The sequence below is a fragment of the Drosophila miranda genome (genome assembly GCF_003369915.1).
Source record: "Drosophila miranda strain MSH22 chromosome Y unlocalized genomic scaffold, D.miranda_PacBio2.1 Contig_Y1_pilon, whole genome shotgun sequence".
Classification (NCBI taxonomy): domain Eukaryota; kingdom Metazoa; phylum Arthropoda; class Insecta; order Diptera; family Drosophilidae; genus Drosophila; species Drosophila miranda.
The window spans coordinates 8,814,093-8,831,572 of NW_022881603.1; the positions used below are offsets into that span (position 1 = coordinate 8,814,093).

Below are 17,480 nucleotides of genomic sequence, written 5' to 3' on the forward strand. Positions count from 1 at the left end.
CGCAGAATCATAGATAATGACCATATCTATCAGATTGCTGAATCTCGATCAGATCAGATCATTTTTATAGCCAATAGGAACAAATCAATTTGCAGCGGCTACGCAGCGCCCGACGTCACGCTCAGACTGATTTTCTGTCTCTCTCGCACGCACTCTTTGTCGTGTCGTTTAATATTAGCGGCGTCTGCCGGAGGAGAGCCATACTGACTTATTATCGGGTATAACCGTAGAGTTGCGGTGTCCGCAGCAACTCACAACGTTCCCCCTCGTTTTCATTTTTATACCCGATACTCAAAATGAGTATTGGGGTATATTAGATTTGTGGTAAAAGTGGATGTGTGTAACGTCCAGAAGGAATCGTTTCCGACCCCATAAAGTATATATATTCTTGATCAGCATGAATAGCCGAGTCGATAGAGCCCTGTCTGTCTGTCCGTCCGTCCGTCCGTCCGTCCCCTTCAGCGCCTAATGCTCAAAGACTATAAGAGCTAGAGCAACGATGTTTTGGATCCAGACTTCTGTGATATGTCACTGCTACAAAAATATTTCAAAACTTTGCCCCGCCCACTTCCGCCCCCACAAAGGGCGAAAATCTGTGGCATCCACAATTTTAAAGATACGAGAAAACCAAAAACGCAGAATCGTAGAGAATGACGATATCTTTTAGACTGCAGTATCTGAATTGGATCGTATTATTATTATAGCCAGCATCAAGAAAACAATTTCATTTTTTCTCGCCCTATCTCTCTCTAACACACAGGTAGCATAGGCGGCTTTGCTTAGAGTAAAACATTAGCGCCTAGATCTCAGAGACTATAAAAGCTAGAGCAACCAAATTTGGGATCCACACTCCTAATATATCGGACCGAGACGAGTTTGTTTCAAAATTTCGCCACACCCCCTTCCGCCCCCGCAAAGGATGAAAATCAGGTGATAGTCTTAAATCACAGAGACTATTAAGGCTAGAGTAACCAAATTTGGTATCCGCACTTCTGTTAGATCTCACTATAAAACTTATATCTCAAAATTTCGCCCCACCCCCTTCCGCCCCACAAAGGACGAAAATCTGTTGCATCCACAATATTGCAGATTCGAGAAAACTAAAAACGCAGAATCATAGAGAATGACCATATCTATCCGGTTGCTGAATCTGGATCAGATCGGATCATTTTTGTAGCCAAAAGCAAGAAATCAATTTGCAGTGGCTACGCAGCGCCCGACGTCACGCTCAGACTGATTTTCTGTCTCTCTCGCACTCTTTGTCGTGTCGTTTAATATTAGCGGCGTCTGACGGAGGAGAGCCATACTGACTTAGTATCGGGTATAACTGTAGAGTTGCGGTGTCCGCAGCAACTCACAACGTTCCCCCTCGTTTATCTGATAAGATGGCTATCATAGCTGTCATCCATTTTCTGTGGGGTATCATAGCTACAATCCATCTTCCGTGGTTAGATGATATAATAGATGATCCGTCCTGTAAACCGCAAACAGCATCTGTAGATCTGTCTGGCTTGCAGCTGTTTCATTTCGTTCATCGACTGGAACGTCAGAAAAGTGGCGGCATGCCAGCACCCCTGGCAATATTTACTCGTACCTGGGGAAAAAAGGCGTACATGTGGCAGCCAATTCGAAGTTCAATTTCCTGTCAATCCCGAATTCGATAGAAAAGGTCGTCTGGCGAAAAGGCTTCGTTTAGCCCCTCGAAATGGTCGGTGAACGAAGGGTATACCTCCTTTTGATAGAGTGACGAATACCTTGCATCAGACAGATTTAAGTAACCATTGATAACATCTCAAAATCTGCCTAGAAACTTGTAGAACTTTGCTCTGGAAAACACTCTGAATCGTTTAGAGGCAGAAAATGAAAATCAATTTTGCCACAGTTCAATGGACTTTTACGACAAGTGCGTGTCAGTTGAATGAAAAAATAATTGCGACCATTAAAAGCCAGCCCGCAATCAAGGTGAGGTTGCCATGCCCCATAACTAGATCAACCCCCAGCCCCCAGTCGTCGTTTCTGAGTTCCAATTCCAGTCCTAGGCACTCAATGAAATGTGAATTAGCCAGGAACTGTGATCGCATTAATGGCCGCCGATTGAGTCCCTGGAATCAGGGCTATGCCTCGAGCAGGAATCGAGGAGGTGGCAGCTTTGATACGCTTCCAAGTGCCGTCTCCGCCGCCGCCGCCGCCACAGCCCCATGCCTCTGCCTAAGCACTATCAATGCGATTTGGCCCTGGCACGCGAGGAAACTTTTCCGCTGCAGTGCATCGGCTGTGGGAATCGAGTCCTTTGACTGCGGCCAGGTAATTGCGTTAATTTTGCTCGAATTACGTTTCACATCATCAAATTGTTTCTCCACAAGCCACGCCTCCTCCAGTGGTGTGTTTGCAGTCTCTAACGGGCTTGCACGTTTGGCGGCACTTTTGAGGATCTGTGCCCCACTTTGCCCCCGCCTGCGGCAGTTGCATGTCGACAACATAATTGTTTCGCCTTACAATTTTACACAAATGAAAGCAGGCTTTCGTCTTTCGTTTGATATGACAAGTGCATGTCACCCGACAAGTTCCAGTCACCCTTAAGCAGCCGCCAGCCGCTGACTCACCCAGCCATCCCACTGGCTCACCCAACCACCCACTGCCGACCCCCACCAGAGTCCATTGACCCAGCTTTAGCAATTACACATAACACACGGCTTCGACCAACGTGCTTGACCCTCAGTGCGACTGATGACATGAAAAATCCTCCACAAAGAAGGGTATCGGATCGCCCCAGCAATAAAGTATGAGCATAGCGCCACGTCAGAGCCAGAAAGGCCACGAACAAAAGTTATGGATAGACATATATTTTTAATATTTAAGAAATAGTACGGTAATACAAAGGTGGAGGAGAGGGAGGTGTTTACCATCTGTAGCGGTAGTTGGTGCCAACGCTGTAGCTGGGCTCCGAGTTGCCCCACTGTCCGCCCAAGCGCTGGGCATATCCGACGTTCACGTCGATCTCGTGCCGCCCGTTGTCGCTCCTCCACACGTTCTCGCTGCCACGCACTCCAAAGTTGAATCCCTCGCGCTCCTGGGCCCCGCCGCCGCCCTGCAAGTTGAGGGGATACCGAGGAGGTGGCGTCGAAGGCATCGTCATGTCATCGGCCGGAAAAGCCACCACGATTGTAGACTGTATCTTGATTGGAGTGGCTTCGTTAACTGATATTTTCTCTGCCGGCCCACTGCTCCTTTATATAGTCCGGATTGTGGTCCCTGCCCCACAGGGGGGACGGCAGGTCATCCCGCTGATATCTGCCGTGTGCATCCCCCTGCGGGGATTTCGCGTATTTTATTTGACTCAGCGATTAGCAGACTCTTTATCAGACTCTATAAGAAAATGAAGAGAGATCCCATTGCAATTCCATATTTGCATTGGCATCGCATATGAAAAAACGGAAATGGAAACCACTAGTCCTTCTGACAATTTAGCTCCTAGTTTAAGAGAATGGAGAAAGTACATCGGAAAAGTAATCCAAATGTCTACGGGTATCTGCCATAAGATGACTGTCGCGAGTACCTACCAATTATTGAAACGAGTAGTATCCACGTGGCCCACTGATCTGCCGGACACACGAATTCATTCAGTTTTCGCTCTACCCGCAACGGCCACATCAGCGGCGGCAGCAGGGCTGAGATTTATGATCATTTTGCCGGCACAGCGCTTACCAATAAATAGGTGGGCTCCCAGATAAGATATGGCTTGCTTATAAGTAGCTGAGACTACTCCCGATTCTTCCACAGATACACGTACTATGTATCTGCAAGTGTGTGTGTCAGCGTATCTCGCAGTCAAATCAATGGCCCATTCAATGGCCCATTCAGACGTGTGCAAGTGGCAGACGAACCCCAATCGCACCTTGGTGTGGACCTATTGAAAGGCTTCCTTACGAGTAACACATCCTAACAAGAAGATACATCCGAAACGATCCACGATATAATGATAGGTTGTATATTCAATGAAGGAGCAAGAGAATTAATCTCTTAGAATAAGTGTATGTAACTAATAATATCTGAGACTTCGCCTATTGGCATGTCGCCTAAGGCCAGCCACTCACTTAGCTGAGTAAAAGTGTAAACAGTCAAAAGCCGCAGAGCTCGGAGATCAAAGATCAGGGGGAAAGGTCGAACCTCGTCCCACTGTACCTGGATCGGGCGCGACGACTTTATCAAATTTATTGTTAGTTTATAGTATTAGCAGAGAGACATTACGTTTTGATAGAGCGTTGGACATCGACGAGGAATGGAGCCGGGTCTCCGCTAGTCAGTTCAATATCGTCTCTCTGGGAGTGCGGTTGTGCCAGCTACGACGTGGATTTAGGTCGTTATCTTTGAGGTGCTCGAAGCTCATTTGAATTCAAGCCAAGAGCTAATTGCGGCAGTGGGCAGAAATGAAGTGCCTGATAGTGTTCGGGGCGATTGTGGCCTTGTTCGGAGCCTTTGTCGGCTACGGCTACTTGGTGTTCTCGGAGCTGACACGTCCGCTACCGAAGCCGGAGTTCAGCGACAGCACGTACTGGGGTCCCGGCGAGGCCAAAAACTTTGTGCCCGACAAAAGGATCTACGAGTTCCGGCTGGACGTGCCACAGGCGGAGATCGAGGATCTGCGCCAGCAGCTGAATCGCACCCTGCGGCTCGCCGAGCCACTCGACGGGATCGCGTTCGAGTACGGTTTCAACTCCTATGCCTTGGACCAGTTTGTTGAGTACTGGCGCGACAATTATCTGACCAAATGGGATGAGCGCCAGGAGCTGTTCAACAAATTCAAGCAGTACACCACCGAGATCCAGGGGTTCGTATGTCACTTGCTCTGCGCTGTACTTTAATTTGATTTTTCATTTTCTGCAGCCTGAATGTTCACTTTATTCGCGAGAAGGCCAGCGCGGAGGCAGCCGCCAAGAAGCATGTCTATCCTCTGCTGCTGCTGCACGGCTGGCCGGGATCGGTGCGTGAGTTCTACGACATTATTCCCATGCTGACCAACGACCAGAACGTGACGGACTATGCCTTCGAGGTGGTGGCTCCCTCCCTGGTGGGCTACGGATGGTCTGATGTAAGCTCCTTTTGCTCCCAACCAGCGATATACGTTTGCTGATGCTTTGTTCTATACCCGTGCGTAGGCTGCCAGTCGTCCCGGATTCAATGCCGCCGAAATGGCCACCGTGATGAGGAACCTGATGCTGCGTCTGGGCCACAAGAAGTTCTTCATTCAGGGCGGCGACTGGGGCAGCATTATCGGCAGCAACCTGGCTATCACTCCAACATGTGCGTCCTCAACTCGCCATTGGCCATCCTCAAGGGAATCTATGGCACCTACTTCTCGGAAAAGATTATTCCCTCGCGGTTCTTCTACGACCACCACTTCCCCGTGTGGGACAAGTACGCGGAGCTGCTGCGGGAGAGCGGCTACTTCCACATCCAGGCCACCAAGCCGGACACCATTGGTACTGCCCTCGCCACTAGCCCGGTGGGCCTGGCCGCCTACATCCTCGAGAAGTTCCAGTACTGCACCAATCCCGGCATGCAGCAGGACTTTGGGGCCATCGTCACCGTCTTTGGCCTCGAGCCGGTGCTGAACAACCTCATGGTCTACTACCTGACCAACTCGATCACCACTGCGGTCCGTTTCTACGCGGAGAACGTGTCCAAGGCGTACCGCGTTCTGCAGCTGGACCGAGTGCCCACGCCCGTGCCCATGGGCTGCTCCCGTTTCCGCTACGATCTGCCCTCCGTCACGGACTGGCAGCTGCGCGACAAGTTCCCCAACCTGAAGCACTCCATGTACTTCCAGCAGGGCAGCCACTTTGCCGCCATGGAGATGCCTGCCATGCTGTACCAGGATTTCACCGCCTTCGTTGGCAAGATCGGTCTCCACGGTGAGAAGCCAAAATAAAGTAGTTTTTTTCTATGATTAGCAAAGATATGGAGATTTATTTTGGAAGGGGTGTAGGGGTTTGTTTCTCGGAGAAACGTTCTCTTAATTGATCATGGAATTCCATCAGAATCATTACTTCAATTGGTTCGATTCTAAGCGAAGTTCTTATGCACCAAATTCCAGAAAATATTTACGATCAAACAAAAATAAACAATTGGTTGGCAATGCTCGTAAAAGCTGATATCAAAAACAGCTGTGATCGCTTTTTGTACGGGTGTATAGTTTCGTTGTCTGGAACGAGAGCTTTCGACTGTTGATAATTCAAATTGTGGGTGATCATAGTCCACCCATTGACAAATGGGTAGAGCTGCCACACAGTGCCAATTGATAATTCAACTGCTAGATCGTCATCATGTAGAACACATTTATATTTCATAGAGATATCCATTAACATTCTAAGCATGAATCGCCAGAGCTCAATTGAGATCCAAAGCTTTTGGAACAATATCGCCTCGTCATGCTCGCTTTGCAGTGTTCAGCTGTGATTGCAAAGCTTAAAACAGAAGCCAAAGCCCGCCGGCGAAAGCTTTCGTGCGCTGTGAGTTTGGCAAACCAAAATTAATTCTGTCTGGTATTTCGAGCCGATCGGCTGCAATTGAAATAAAGTTGAATAGTATAAAATAATTGTGCATCATGTCGAATGTATTTGTCCGATTTTTGATCGGAGGCCTGGCCCTACTGGCCGCCGTTGGCTACAAGAACTACCGCGATCTGGCGGCACCCGGCAAGCGGCCCGATCTCGACAACAATGCCTACTGGGGACCAAAGCTAGGCAAGCAGATCTACAAGCTGGAGGGTGTGGGCTTTGAGTACGTATTCAATGCGAATGAGCTGCGCCAGGTGGTGAAATACTGGCGAGATACCTATCTGACCAACTGGAGCGAGCGCGAGCAGTATCTGAAGAAACTGGATCACTTCCAAACCGAGATACAGGGGTGAGTAGATAAAGCAGCAGCTGCTCAGCTCATTCACCTCATTCTTCGTATTGAGAGTTCTAACGAATGGAAACGAATTCTCGGTTCATGCATATTTAGTTTGCAGTTTAAACGCATTAACAATGGACATTGGTAACCTCCTGCTAACCCCTGTTGCACCTTTTTGCAGATTGAAAATTCACTTTATTCATGCCAAGCCGAGCAAGGAGGCCGGAAAGCAGGGCAAGAAGGTGCTGCCCCTGCTCATGATGCACGGCTGGCCGGGAACCGTTCGCGAATTCTACGATTTCATTCCCCTGCTGACCACGCCAAGCGGCAAGAGACTACGTCTTCGAGGTGATTGCGCCCAGCTTGCCGGGCTATGGATGGTCTCAGGTAGGTCTAAGAGGAAAACGCTTTTCACTGGACATCCCATCAAAAACATGACTGCTTCTCCTCCTTCTGCTATTAGGGATCTTCAAAGACTGGCTTTGGAGTGGCCCAAGTGGCAGTGGTGATGCGTAATCTGATGCTGCGTCTGGGCTTTGAGAAGTTTCTCGTCCAGGGCGGTGACTGGGGCTCGCTGATAGGCTCCAATGTGGCCGCGCTTTTCCCGGAGAATGTGCTCGGCTATCACTCGAACATGAGCGCCAACAACAGTCCCATGGGCAGCCTGAAGCTGGTCCTGTCCTTTGTCTTTCTCAGCTGGTTCGTCGACGGCCAGTTCGCGCATTTCTACAGGGGCGCTGGTGGCCTCTTCAAGACCATCATGGAGGAGATGGGCTATGCCCACATCCAGGCCACCAAGCCGGACACTGTGGGCAATGCTCTGATCGATAACTCTATTGGGCTGGCCTCCTACATCCTGGAAAAGTTCTCAACGTGGACGAATCCCACGTTCATGGACAACGTCATGATCTACTATGTGACCAACTCGATCACCACCTCCATACACCTGTACTCAGAGTCGATGAACAAGGCACAACTTGCCCTGGCTGTCGACTCGGTGCCCATTACGGCCAAGACTGGATGCACTCGATTCGCTCATGAAATCGCACACAACCCCGATGCCATTCTGGCCAACAAATTCCCCAATCTGGTGCACAGCACCTATTTCGAGGACGGCGGACATTTTCCGGCCTTCGAGCTACCGGAGCAGCTGTACGCAGACTTCACGGCCTTTGTGCAGAAAGCCGATCTCTAATCGAATTTCGTATTCGCTTGGAATGCAATAAATACGCTTATGTTTTTCTCTGTTTAAGCAATCGCATTCACCGCTGTTAAGAATGGCGATATCTGCTTTGAAAATTAAACTAAACCCAAACTATATGATAGCACTGGTCTTATCTTATGTGAAAACCGAAAGTTAAAGAGCCACGCATACATACAAGAGTCCCTACGAATACATATATGTACATATATATTTATCAGAGCTTAGACAACTCTTACATAATATGTGGAGATCAGAATACCTTAGCAACGGGTACGCATTGTATACCCTCTATCAAAGCTTTTTTCACATCGAAATACTCCCAAGCCAGTTCCTAATAAGAGAGTAGAAGCTTAGGCTACCTGTGGGACTGGGGGTCCGTCTCCGTTCCAGCTGCGTCGCAAAATATATCATTTAACGACGACCCTCTCCATGATCACTCTCGCCCAAAAACAAGCCCCAGACTTGAACGATCCGGAGAGCCCCTACAGAGTTTCAAGTGGATCCAAAGTACACCCCACGATATGCCTTAACTAATAAACTCTTCGTGGGCCGGCGTAGGGCATTAGTTTGTCAAACAAAAATGCTTATCATCATGAGTTAAATGTTCAAGAGCTGCGCCCACCACAATGATCCTCATTTCTGGGACAGAGCTGCAGTCTAGGAGAATTGATAGTCAGCATGCCATTTGCTATAGTCCGATTGGGCGACGGCGGGACCGGTCATTGTGAGTTGAACTCTGGTGGTATAAGGTAATCGCTTCGTTATGTCCGTCACACTGAAAATTCTGGTGCTGGTGCCGGCCATTGGCGGCGGCCTAATCTATAAGAATGTCAGCCAGCTCTGGGCAGATTTGCCTGCCCCGAAACTGGATCCGCAGGAATGGTGGGGCGATGAGGCCCAGCCCAAGGACTATGCAGCCTATCTGGCCAACAGCTCGGAGGTGATTGGCAATCAGCTCAGCTATCCGGAGAAGGTAAGCTTCTAAGAAAAGTATGAAGTACATTCTAACCGTGCCTTCCGTAGACGATCACGGATTTGTTTACTCGCTTGAATCGCACTCTGCGCCTCACTCCCCCACTGGAGGGCGTGGCCTTTGAGTACGGATTCAACACGGACTATCTTAAGGAAGTGGTGGAGTACTGGAGAGACGATTACCTGCCGCGTTGGCGCGAACGTGAAGTCTTCCTTTGGTAATTCAATCACTTCACCACCGATATTCAGGTGTGAGGCGATAAGCTCTTATCAGCCACCAGAGCGAGTCGAATGATAGTGTTGATTGACAATTTCAGGCTACGCATGCACTTCCTCCACCTGATGGTCTACGACGAGAACAAGGTGGGCAAGCAGCACTATCCGGTGCTCCTGCTGCACGGCTGGCCGGGATCGGTCCGCGAGTTCTACGATCTGATTCACCTGCTCCATCAGTCCAATCTGGATAAGAACAACAAGTACATCTTCGACGTGATTGTGCCCAGTTTGCCAGGCTATGGCTGGTCCCAGGTAGGTTTATATTAAACTATAATAATCTCCATGTAACTATCTCTCTGTTCCCCCCACAGGGCACGTCACGTAAGGGGCTTGGACCTGCCCAAGTGGCCGTGATAATAAGCAACCTTATGGCACGCCTGGGGTACACTAAGTACTTCATTCAGGGCGGCGATTGGGGCAGCATCATTGGCAGCCACATGGCCACCCTCTTCCCGGAGAACGTCCTCGGCTATCACTCCAATCTGTGCAGCAGCACGAGCCCGAAGTCCCATGTAATGGGTGCGCTGGCCGGGCTGTGGCCCAGTCTCTTTGTGCCCAGTGGCTTCGAGGACCTATTCTTCCCAAAGTCGGGCCAGCTGAGCTATCTGATTGAGGAGAGCGGCTACTTCCACTTGCAGGCCACCAAGCCGGACACCATTGGCGCAGCTCTCACCGATAACCCAGTCGGCCTGGCCGCTTATATTCTGGAAAAGTTCTCCACGTGGACCAATCCAAGCTACCGGTCCCTGGCCGATGGCGGCATCACGAAGCGCTACACGATGGACGCCCTGCTGGACAACGTGATGATCTACTTTTTGACCAACTCGATCAACACCTCGCAGCGCCTGTACGCCGAGCCCTACAGCAAGGAGCAGCGTGGACTGCTGCTGGAACGCGTCCCCACCCCGATACCAACTGGGTGTGCCCGCTTCAAGAGCGATATCATGCATTTCCTGGATATTCAGCTGAAGCATAAGTTCCCGAACCTGATACACAGCACCTATCACAAGCAGGGCGGACACTTTGCTGCCCTTGAGGTTCCCAAAGTGCTGCACAAGGATTTCCTAGAGTTCGTCAAGAAGGTGGAACAGAAGTTTAATATTAAGCCATTGTAGTTTTATTTTTTTAAGTTCAATAAAAAGGCCCGCTCTGCTGATATCGATAGCTCCGATCGATAGCACGAATATCATATCCCTGCACGTCACTGCATCCTGGAATGGAAGCATTGGAAATGGTCGGACAATCGAAAAGTGGCGGCAACAAGTAAGGACAAAGGAAACGAACGATAGTAGTGAAAAGGAAAACTGAAAAAATTTACGTGTTGGCCTCGCTCCACATAAGTTTGACTTTCCGAAAATCAATCCGCAGTCAATTTTCCGTTTGAATCTCAAGCGGTCTAGCCCAACAAATCTTTCAGTGAACATAGTAAACGGAAATATCGCACAATGAGTGACCTTAAATTGACCGTAGCCCTAACCAGTGTAGTGGTCGCTTGTCGGGCGGATAGGAAAGCATATTTGTGTTCTTCGCCTGAAAGTATGCCCGATGGTATTTGTACAATTTATATATTTATGTATATTATATATATAAATATATTTATATATATTATATTATTTATACAAGTATATATCACACCTCACCGAGATACTTATTAATTATTAAGTTTAGTCCCCATAGTTAGTGTATAGTTAGGTTGGCTTAATTTCTTGTTGTGGTGTTACATGTTAAATGTTCCTGGTCGTGTGGGGGCTAGCACCATCTAGGGTTGATCGTGCAAAGGATCGTGCAAAGGCAGATCCGGAGAACAAAATTTTTGTTGGTCAGTAGATCCGCCCAAATCTTTCTTTCTCTTCGTGGCCGTACAAGCATTCAGTTGCGCGGTGAGAAAAAAAAAATAATAAAAATAAAATTACACCGCCGTAAACAACCGTGGTGGGAAACCAAAGTGCACTCGATCGGGAAAAAAGAACCCAAGAAAGCAGATTGGGCTCTAATCGAAAACTTTCCGCTTGGAGGTGAGCAGCCCCAACACAAAAAAAAAACACCTGGAGAAAGAAGGAATTAGCACCTCAACCAAATCCCCCTATTTTCGCAGTGCCAGTTCCAACCGGAATCGGCACTTAGTTTGGGAATTATCCAAAAGCTGCAGCCCGAGCTTTAAGCCCCTGCACTACGAACCAGCTGATCCACCAAGTCGCGGGCAGTGAACTTTGGCTGCGCGAGACGAGGACAGCCGTCTGAACGGGCTTAGTGCGGCGAATTGGCGTAATCGTTTCGCATTCAAAACCGGGCCAAGAAACGGAAACCGGTGCTTGCAGTCAGCGTAGGACCGAAGCCGCTTAAATGTTCCTACCGGGCGGGAAAAAATAGTGCACCACGTGTGTACATAACCTCCCGGCGACCCCTAGTGGTATCGCCTCTCTTGTTCTTCTCGTGATTCGGCCTAGCTGTTCCAAACGTTTATTTAAAGTGCAGTGGAGGCCAGCGTTTGTCTTATGTGCACGTTAGTGTCATTATGTAGGCTGAATGAAAACTGTAAGAGATGTGCTCACATACATATGTATACACCGCCCACTGAAAGCCACTGAGGCCAGTAAGATCCCACCGTGACTCGCATTCCCTTGAACCTCGCAGTCCGTTGATATGTCTGTTTTTGTGTATTTGGATATACTTAGTGTTAATTGTAGACAGAAAAAAAAAACACAGAAAAAAAAAAACCCACCAACACATGGAAAGTTTGAAAATGCATTTGATAAAAGTTTAAAAGTTTGAGCTTAAAAGCGTCCGCTCGGCCGGGTCCCATCCGCGAGCTTATGCCATGTAGCACGCGCTGTACGATTTTGTTTTTGGTTTGCAGGTAAAAGTTTAATGCTCCCACACACAGCCACACGCCCAGCTACGAAAGATCTTTCGCCGCGGGAACACAAACAAAAACTGAGTGAGCTTTATAATATACCAACAACATTACATTTTATTGCCTCCCAAAATTCCGCGAGCGGGGCAAAAGCTTCTTTCTTTTTTGCTAGAGCTGTTTGTCGGTCGTTGACCTCACACTTTTAAAGTAGTCACAGCTGATTGGCCTTCTGCCTTTACAATACGCTTGGTAGAACGAATAGTATGTCCAACTACTCCCTGAAGCCGATGTGCTGGGACATGTGTACCTATATTGCGCTATAGTATTATCTTTCTATCTAAGGAAAAATCATTAGTTTATATCGCACTATAAAATATCGTATATGCACTTATAACTATTTACACTTAACGTATTTATTTATCTAAATATTCGCTAGTAATAATAGCTATATCTCTTGTGACGCTTTTCGTTCCTCCTTTTGTCCATTTAGCCTTGTCTTGGAGTTCTCGGTTAGTGTTTCTTTTTTCTTGTAACATGACTATAGTATCTGAATATAGTTTCTAATAAAATGCTTTTTAAGATGAATATGTGCTAGACGTTACCGCAGTTAGGGGAACCATGCCGCTCGTGAGCGAAATAGGATGACCAATACCGGACACTCCAGGGATCCTGATATTATTATTGGCTCTTTCAGGATCATGGTAGGGTGGGCGTGGCACGACTCCGTGCCAGCAAAACAGAGATGTCCGCCGCGGTGGTAGATCCCTACTCCTTCTCTGCACTATCTTTGCCCCACTATACTTTCCGTACCCCTAACGATCCTTTCCTTGTCTGTCCCCCTCCCATTCCCAAAAAGAGTACGCGAATTTTAATAAAATAATACCAGCAGGAGCGAAGCAACCTAACTGGAGGGTTACCCCAAAGAACCCATCCCCATTTCCGACCAGAGATCAGCCGTGGAAGCGAGCGCGTACTCCTTCTCAGTTAGCCGACCACCAGCTTCATCGTGCGAAGATTCTCTTCGTTACTCGTTACAGTAATAATTATTTTATTTGGCGCCCAACGTGGGGCCGAAAGGCCTGAAGGTCAGGGTTGACGTAATTGTAAACGTTACAAAGCGGAGTTACATTAACTTATATGGTTGTGTGTGACCCCAGCCAAACTTGACCCCGAAGCAGAAAAATTGTTGAGAAAGTCCATAACACCTGCGAGCAGTGCATAGTCATGCACTGGCTTAAGACTTTTGTTCCCTGTTTCCCACCCCCCTTCCTTAAAGCCTTCCTTTTGTCCTGGAATTGGATCCTGTGATGGTAGATGCTTATTAGTTTCCGATAACGTTTAGCCCGCATCGGAGTATGATCCATAACCCTTGTTCGATGGTAAGCTGCTCTGGAATCGATAATAGCTTAACCATAGCTTTATTGCCGAGCAGTATATGCCATAGCAGTGAAATCTAGATGGATTCACTGGTATGTGGAAGTTGGCTGGACACAGGGTTATTAGTGGAGTAAATCTACGACCTGCCGCTACACAGAAGCGTATTAGTGAATACATTCGCCCGTATCCCTTGGAAATTGACAGGTACCTTGGGTAGCTTTGGTTCAGTTGTCGCCGGAGTAAGCTAGAAGAATCCAAATTTTTTTTTGTTGCCGCTCAACTCGAATCGGGGTTATTAGGGTGCCTCCGTCTTTTGTTTCTCTCTCTACTTTCTAGTGATTGGTCTATTCGTGCGCCGATTTATACAGCAGGTTATCGCCGGCCGAACGTGGTACCCCTGGGGCTGGGGCGTTTCTTCGTGCTACGCTTCCGGCCCGGACCGATAATGGCTGCGGAAAAGGTATAGGTCGTAGCACGCAGAGACTATTACAAACTCCCCGTAACCGCTTCGGTAATGTTTCCTCGATGGGCGGCTGACGAACACCGTCGTGATCCTGGTATGGGCACGCGTGCAAGAACGTCGTCCGTCCCTATGTTTAGGCGTTCGCCGCAGACAGGAAGTGGCCTAGAGCTACTACTTGGGTCACGATTGCCGAAGATACCTTTTCTTTATTTCCCCCTTTTTCGCTCTACCACGCTTAGTTATTGGCAACCTTTCGGAGGGAAAGGGTTGCATGGTTTCCCCCAAAATCTCTCTATCAAAGATCGTTTTTTTTGCTTTCCCCGTTATTATTGTTTTTTTTGTTAATATTTGTCTGAACTAGATTTATAGGAACGTGCTGAAAGCTAGTTAATATATAGGATAACTTTACAATGCCGGTAGACCGAAGCCCGGATTATAGGATTCAGCCAAAAGAGAGCGAAACCGTTTGCTGTGTATGCACGCAAGAAGTCGAATACCCAGGCCAACTATTAGCTACCAGCTGTAACCATAATTTCCATCCCACCTACTTTAGTGCACGTTCAGGAAATAAGAAAGTCTGTCCAGTGTGCAGACCTGCGCTGAGCAAATCGACCCTTAATTTGGCAGAAGAACTAGAAGCAGCTCAAGCCTCAGGCAACCAACCAGGGGCAGTTGCAGTGACCAGATCCCGTTCGAAAACACTTAAATCACAGCAAAACCAATTATCCGCTGCCTATATGCAGAGTGGGGTCCGAAGTGTTAGCCAACCCGAAGGGCCTAGTGTGTCCGGTCCAATGGCCGCTCCAGATCGTCCTAGAGGCCAACCGCCAAATTCTGCGGCAGCAGTGGTGGCAGCTTCAGCAGCTCGAACGGGTCTGCCAGCCACGGATGGTAGATTGCAACAGACCATTGCGGACGCAGTGACAGCCGCACTAGCACAGCACACTCAAATGCTAGCTAACGCGATTGAAGCTGGGTTTCAAAGATTGTCGCTCCAGAATGCAGCTCCAGTTCCAACGGAAAGGGTACACCCAGCCCATAGGCAGTCCTCTCCCGTTAGGTCAAATCAATTCTTTGAGCAACTCTTTAGGTTATCCGCCAGGGAAAACGCAGCATTGCCAAACTCAGCGTCCGAGCGACCGACTAACTTGTCAGCCCCACCCGTGTCGCAGCAATCACATCAGTTGCGCGCGGATCGGATTAGCCAGATAATCGCGAACTGGAAGTTGAGATTCTCAGGGCGCTCCTCTATGTCAATAGATGATTTTTTGTATCGCGTCGAAGCTCTGACCAGCCAGACATTAGATAGCAATTTTGAATTGTTATCTCGCTACGCGAGCAACCTGTTCGAAGGAAGCGCGGGTGAATGGTACTGGAGGTATAATAAAAGCGTACCAAGAGTGCGCTGGATTGATCTCTGTATTGCTCTGAGATCGCATTTTTCGGACGGCAGAACAGATTTAGAAATCAGAACTGCGATCACCCAGAGGAAGCAGAAAGTCAACGAACCGTTTGACAGTTTTTATGAGGCCATAGTGGCGCTTGCAGACAAGCTCGTGCAGCCGATGACCGAGCAGTCCTTGTTAGAGGTGTTGCGAGCAAATCTGCTCAATGAGATACAACATGAGATTTTATATGTGCCCATACCGAACATTGTGCAGTTGCGACAAGTGGTCCGCAAGCGTGAAAGGTTCATCGAAAACACTGCTAAGCCAATCCCGGCTACTCGACGATTTGTTCCTCGCAGTCAGGTGAACGAAATGTCCATACAGACAGAAGGTCTGGCAGAAGCCGATTCGGAAGAAGCTGACGCTTTTGATATCGACGCGATGACGCTTTCTTGCTGGAATTGCAATAAACAAGGCCACCGATATCAAGAGTGCGAAGCAGAGCGTAAAGTATTCTGTTATGGATGTGGTAAGCGGGACACATATAAACCATCGTGCCGAAAATGTAGCTCGTCAAAAAACGAGTTGGCTCGTGCACCGATATCGAGTGCACGCAAGTTAGTGTCGAAGGCAACGAATACGTAGTAACCGGGGCTACGTCAAGCTCACTCCCCCTACCTCCTGACATGATAACGACCACTATGATACCAGTACAGGACGACGAGAAACGACCCCTGCGCCTAGCAAAACTCGAGACCGTAAGCGTAGAAAGCTGTTCCGCACGCAGAGTAAAAATGCGCGCAGAGCATTATTAGCCTCTTTATTAGTAATATCACTGACCTACGACCCTACGCCAATGTCACTCTGTTTGGCAAGACGATAAGTGGATTAATGGACCCAGGCGCCTCAATCAGCTGCCTTGGGGGTAAATTTGCAGAAGAGTTATCTCGAACAAACCCTGAGGTCAAGCCGATGAAGTCAGCCGTGCGAACCGCAGATGGGAAAAAGCAAGTTATTCTAGGTAGGATCTCCACACTCATTTGCTTTCGTGGAAATTCCAAAACAAATATGCCTTTATCTTGTACCATCGTTATCGCAGGAGTTATATCTAGGAATAGACTTTTGGAGAAGCTTTAATCTACTGCCGTTCTTCTTAATAAGCAAAGCGAGTAATAACAGTTTGGCGGCTATAAACTTTGACAACCCGATGCAAATACCTTTGTCGGAATTACAGCAGAAGGAACTAGTAGCGATAGTACAGATGTTCCCTTCGTTTGCCGAAAAAGGATTAGGAAAGACAAACTGGCTTACACATGACATAGAAATTTCCGAGACTCGGCCCATAAAACAACGCCACTACGCAGTGTCGCCTGCAGTCGAAAAATGTATATACGAAGAGCTGGACCGAATGTTAGGCCTTGGGGTGATTGAAGAATCAGATAGCCCGTGGTCTTCCCCGGTAGTAATTGTGCGTAAGCCAGGTAAGGTTCGCCTTTGCCTTGATAGCCGGAAAGTTAACGGAGTAACAATCAAAAATGCTTACCCTATGCCCCTCATTGATGGCATTTTAAGTAGACTTCCAAAAGCGCAGTTCATTTCAAGCATCGATCTTAAAGATGCTTACTGGCAGATTCCGCTTACTCCAAGGGCTCGGGAGAAGACGGCTTTTGCTGTGCCTGGGAGGCCGCTATATCAATTCACGGTGATGCCGTTTGGCAATGCCCCACAGACCATGTCCAAACTGATGGATAAAGTTATCCCACCATCTTTGTGAAATGAGATTTTCATTTATCTCGACGACTTATTGGTGATTTCGGAGTCCTTCGAGAAGCACATGTCCGTGTTGAAAGCGCTGGCCGACCGACTGTCTCAAGCTGGACTGACGATAAACGTAGAGAAGAGCAAATTTTGCCTGAAGGAAGTGAAATACCTGGGCCACGTGATAGGGTATGGGATGATTCAAACGGATCCCGAAAAAGTTGCTGCTATTCGGGAGTTTCCAGTGCCTCGATCGGTGAAGCAAGTGCGACGATTTTTGGGAACCACTGGATG

General features: G+C 48.2%; 3 protein-coding genes and 1 pseudogene across 3 annotated transcripts; 3 read left to right on the forward strand and 1 right to left on the reverse strand.

Moving 5' to 3' along the window:
• Nucleotides 1–2,873: 2,873 nt before the first annotated feature.
• On the reverse strand, nucleotides 2,874–3,685 carry LOC117190410 (diptericin A-like). The gene is made up of 2 exons (XM_033395486.1): nucleotides 3,637–3,685; nucleotides 2,874–3,210 (listed from the first exon to the last, which is right to left on the reverse strand). Exons 1-2 carry the CDS (start codon nucleotides 3,683–3,685, stop codon nucleotides 2,900–2,902), a joined length of 360 nt encoding a protein of 119 aa, XP_033251377.1. The 3' UTR covers nucleotides 2,874–2,899.
• A 615-nt stretch (nucleotides 3,686–4,300) lies between these two features.
• On the forward strand, nucleotides 4,301–5,955 carry LOC108160871 (juvenile hormone epoxide hydrolase 1). The gene is given in 4 exon segments (XM_017295133.2): nucleotides 4,301–4,828; nucleotides 4,885–5,089; nucleotides 5,157–5,280; nucleotides 5,283–5,955. Coding segments are annotated over 4 exon segments (1,377 nt in total). The 5' UTR covers nucleotides 4,301–4,427; the 3' UTR covers nucleotides 5,930–5,955.
• A 526-nt stretch (nucleotides 5,956–6,481) lies between these two features.
• Nucleotides 6,482–8,144, forward strand: LOC117191104 (annotated as a pseudogene).
• Nucleotides 8,145–8,824: 680 nt separating this feature from the next.
• On the forward strand, nucleotides 8,825–10,509 carry LOC117191103 (juvenile hormone epoxide hydrolase 1-like). Its single transcript, XM_033396066.1, has 4 exons — nucleotides 8,825–9,071; nucleotides 9,122–9,288; nucleotides 9,388–9,598; nucleotides 9,658–10,509. The coding sequence occupies exons 1-4, from the start codon at nucleotides 8,862–8,864 to the stop codon at nucleotides 10,459–10,461; spliced, it is 1,392 nt and encodes a 463-aa protein (XP_033251957.1). The 5' UTR covers nucleotides 8,825–8,861; the 3' UTR covers nucleotides 10,462–10,509.
• The last annotated feature ends 6,971 nt before the right edge of the window (nucleotides 10,510–17,480 follow it).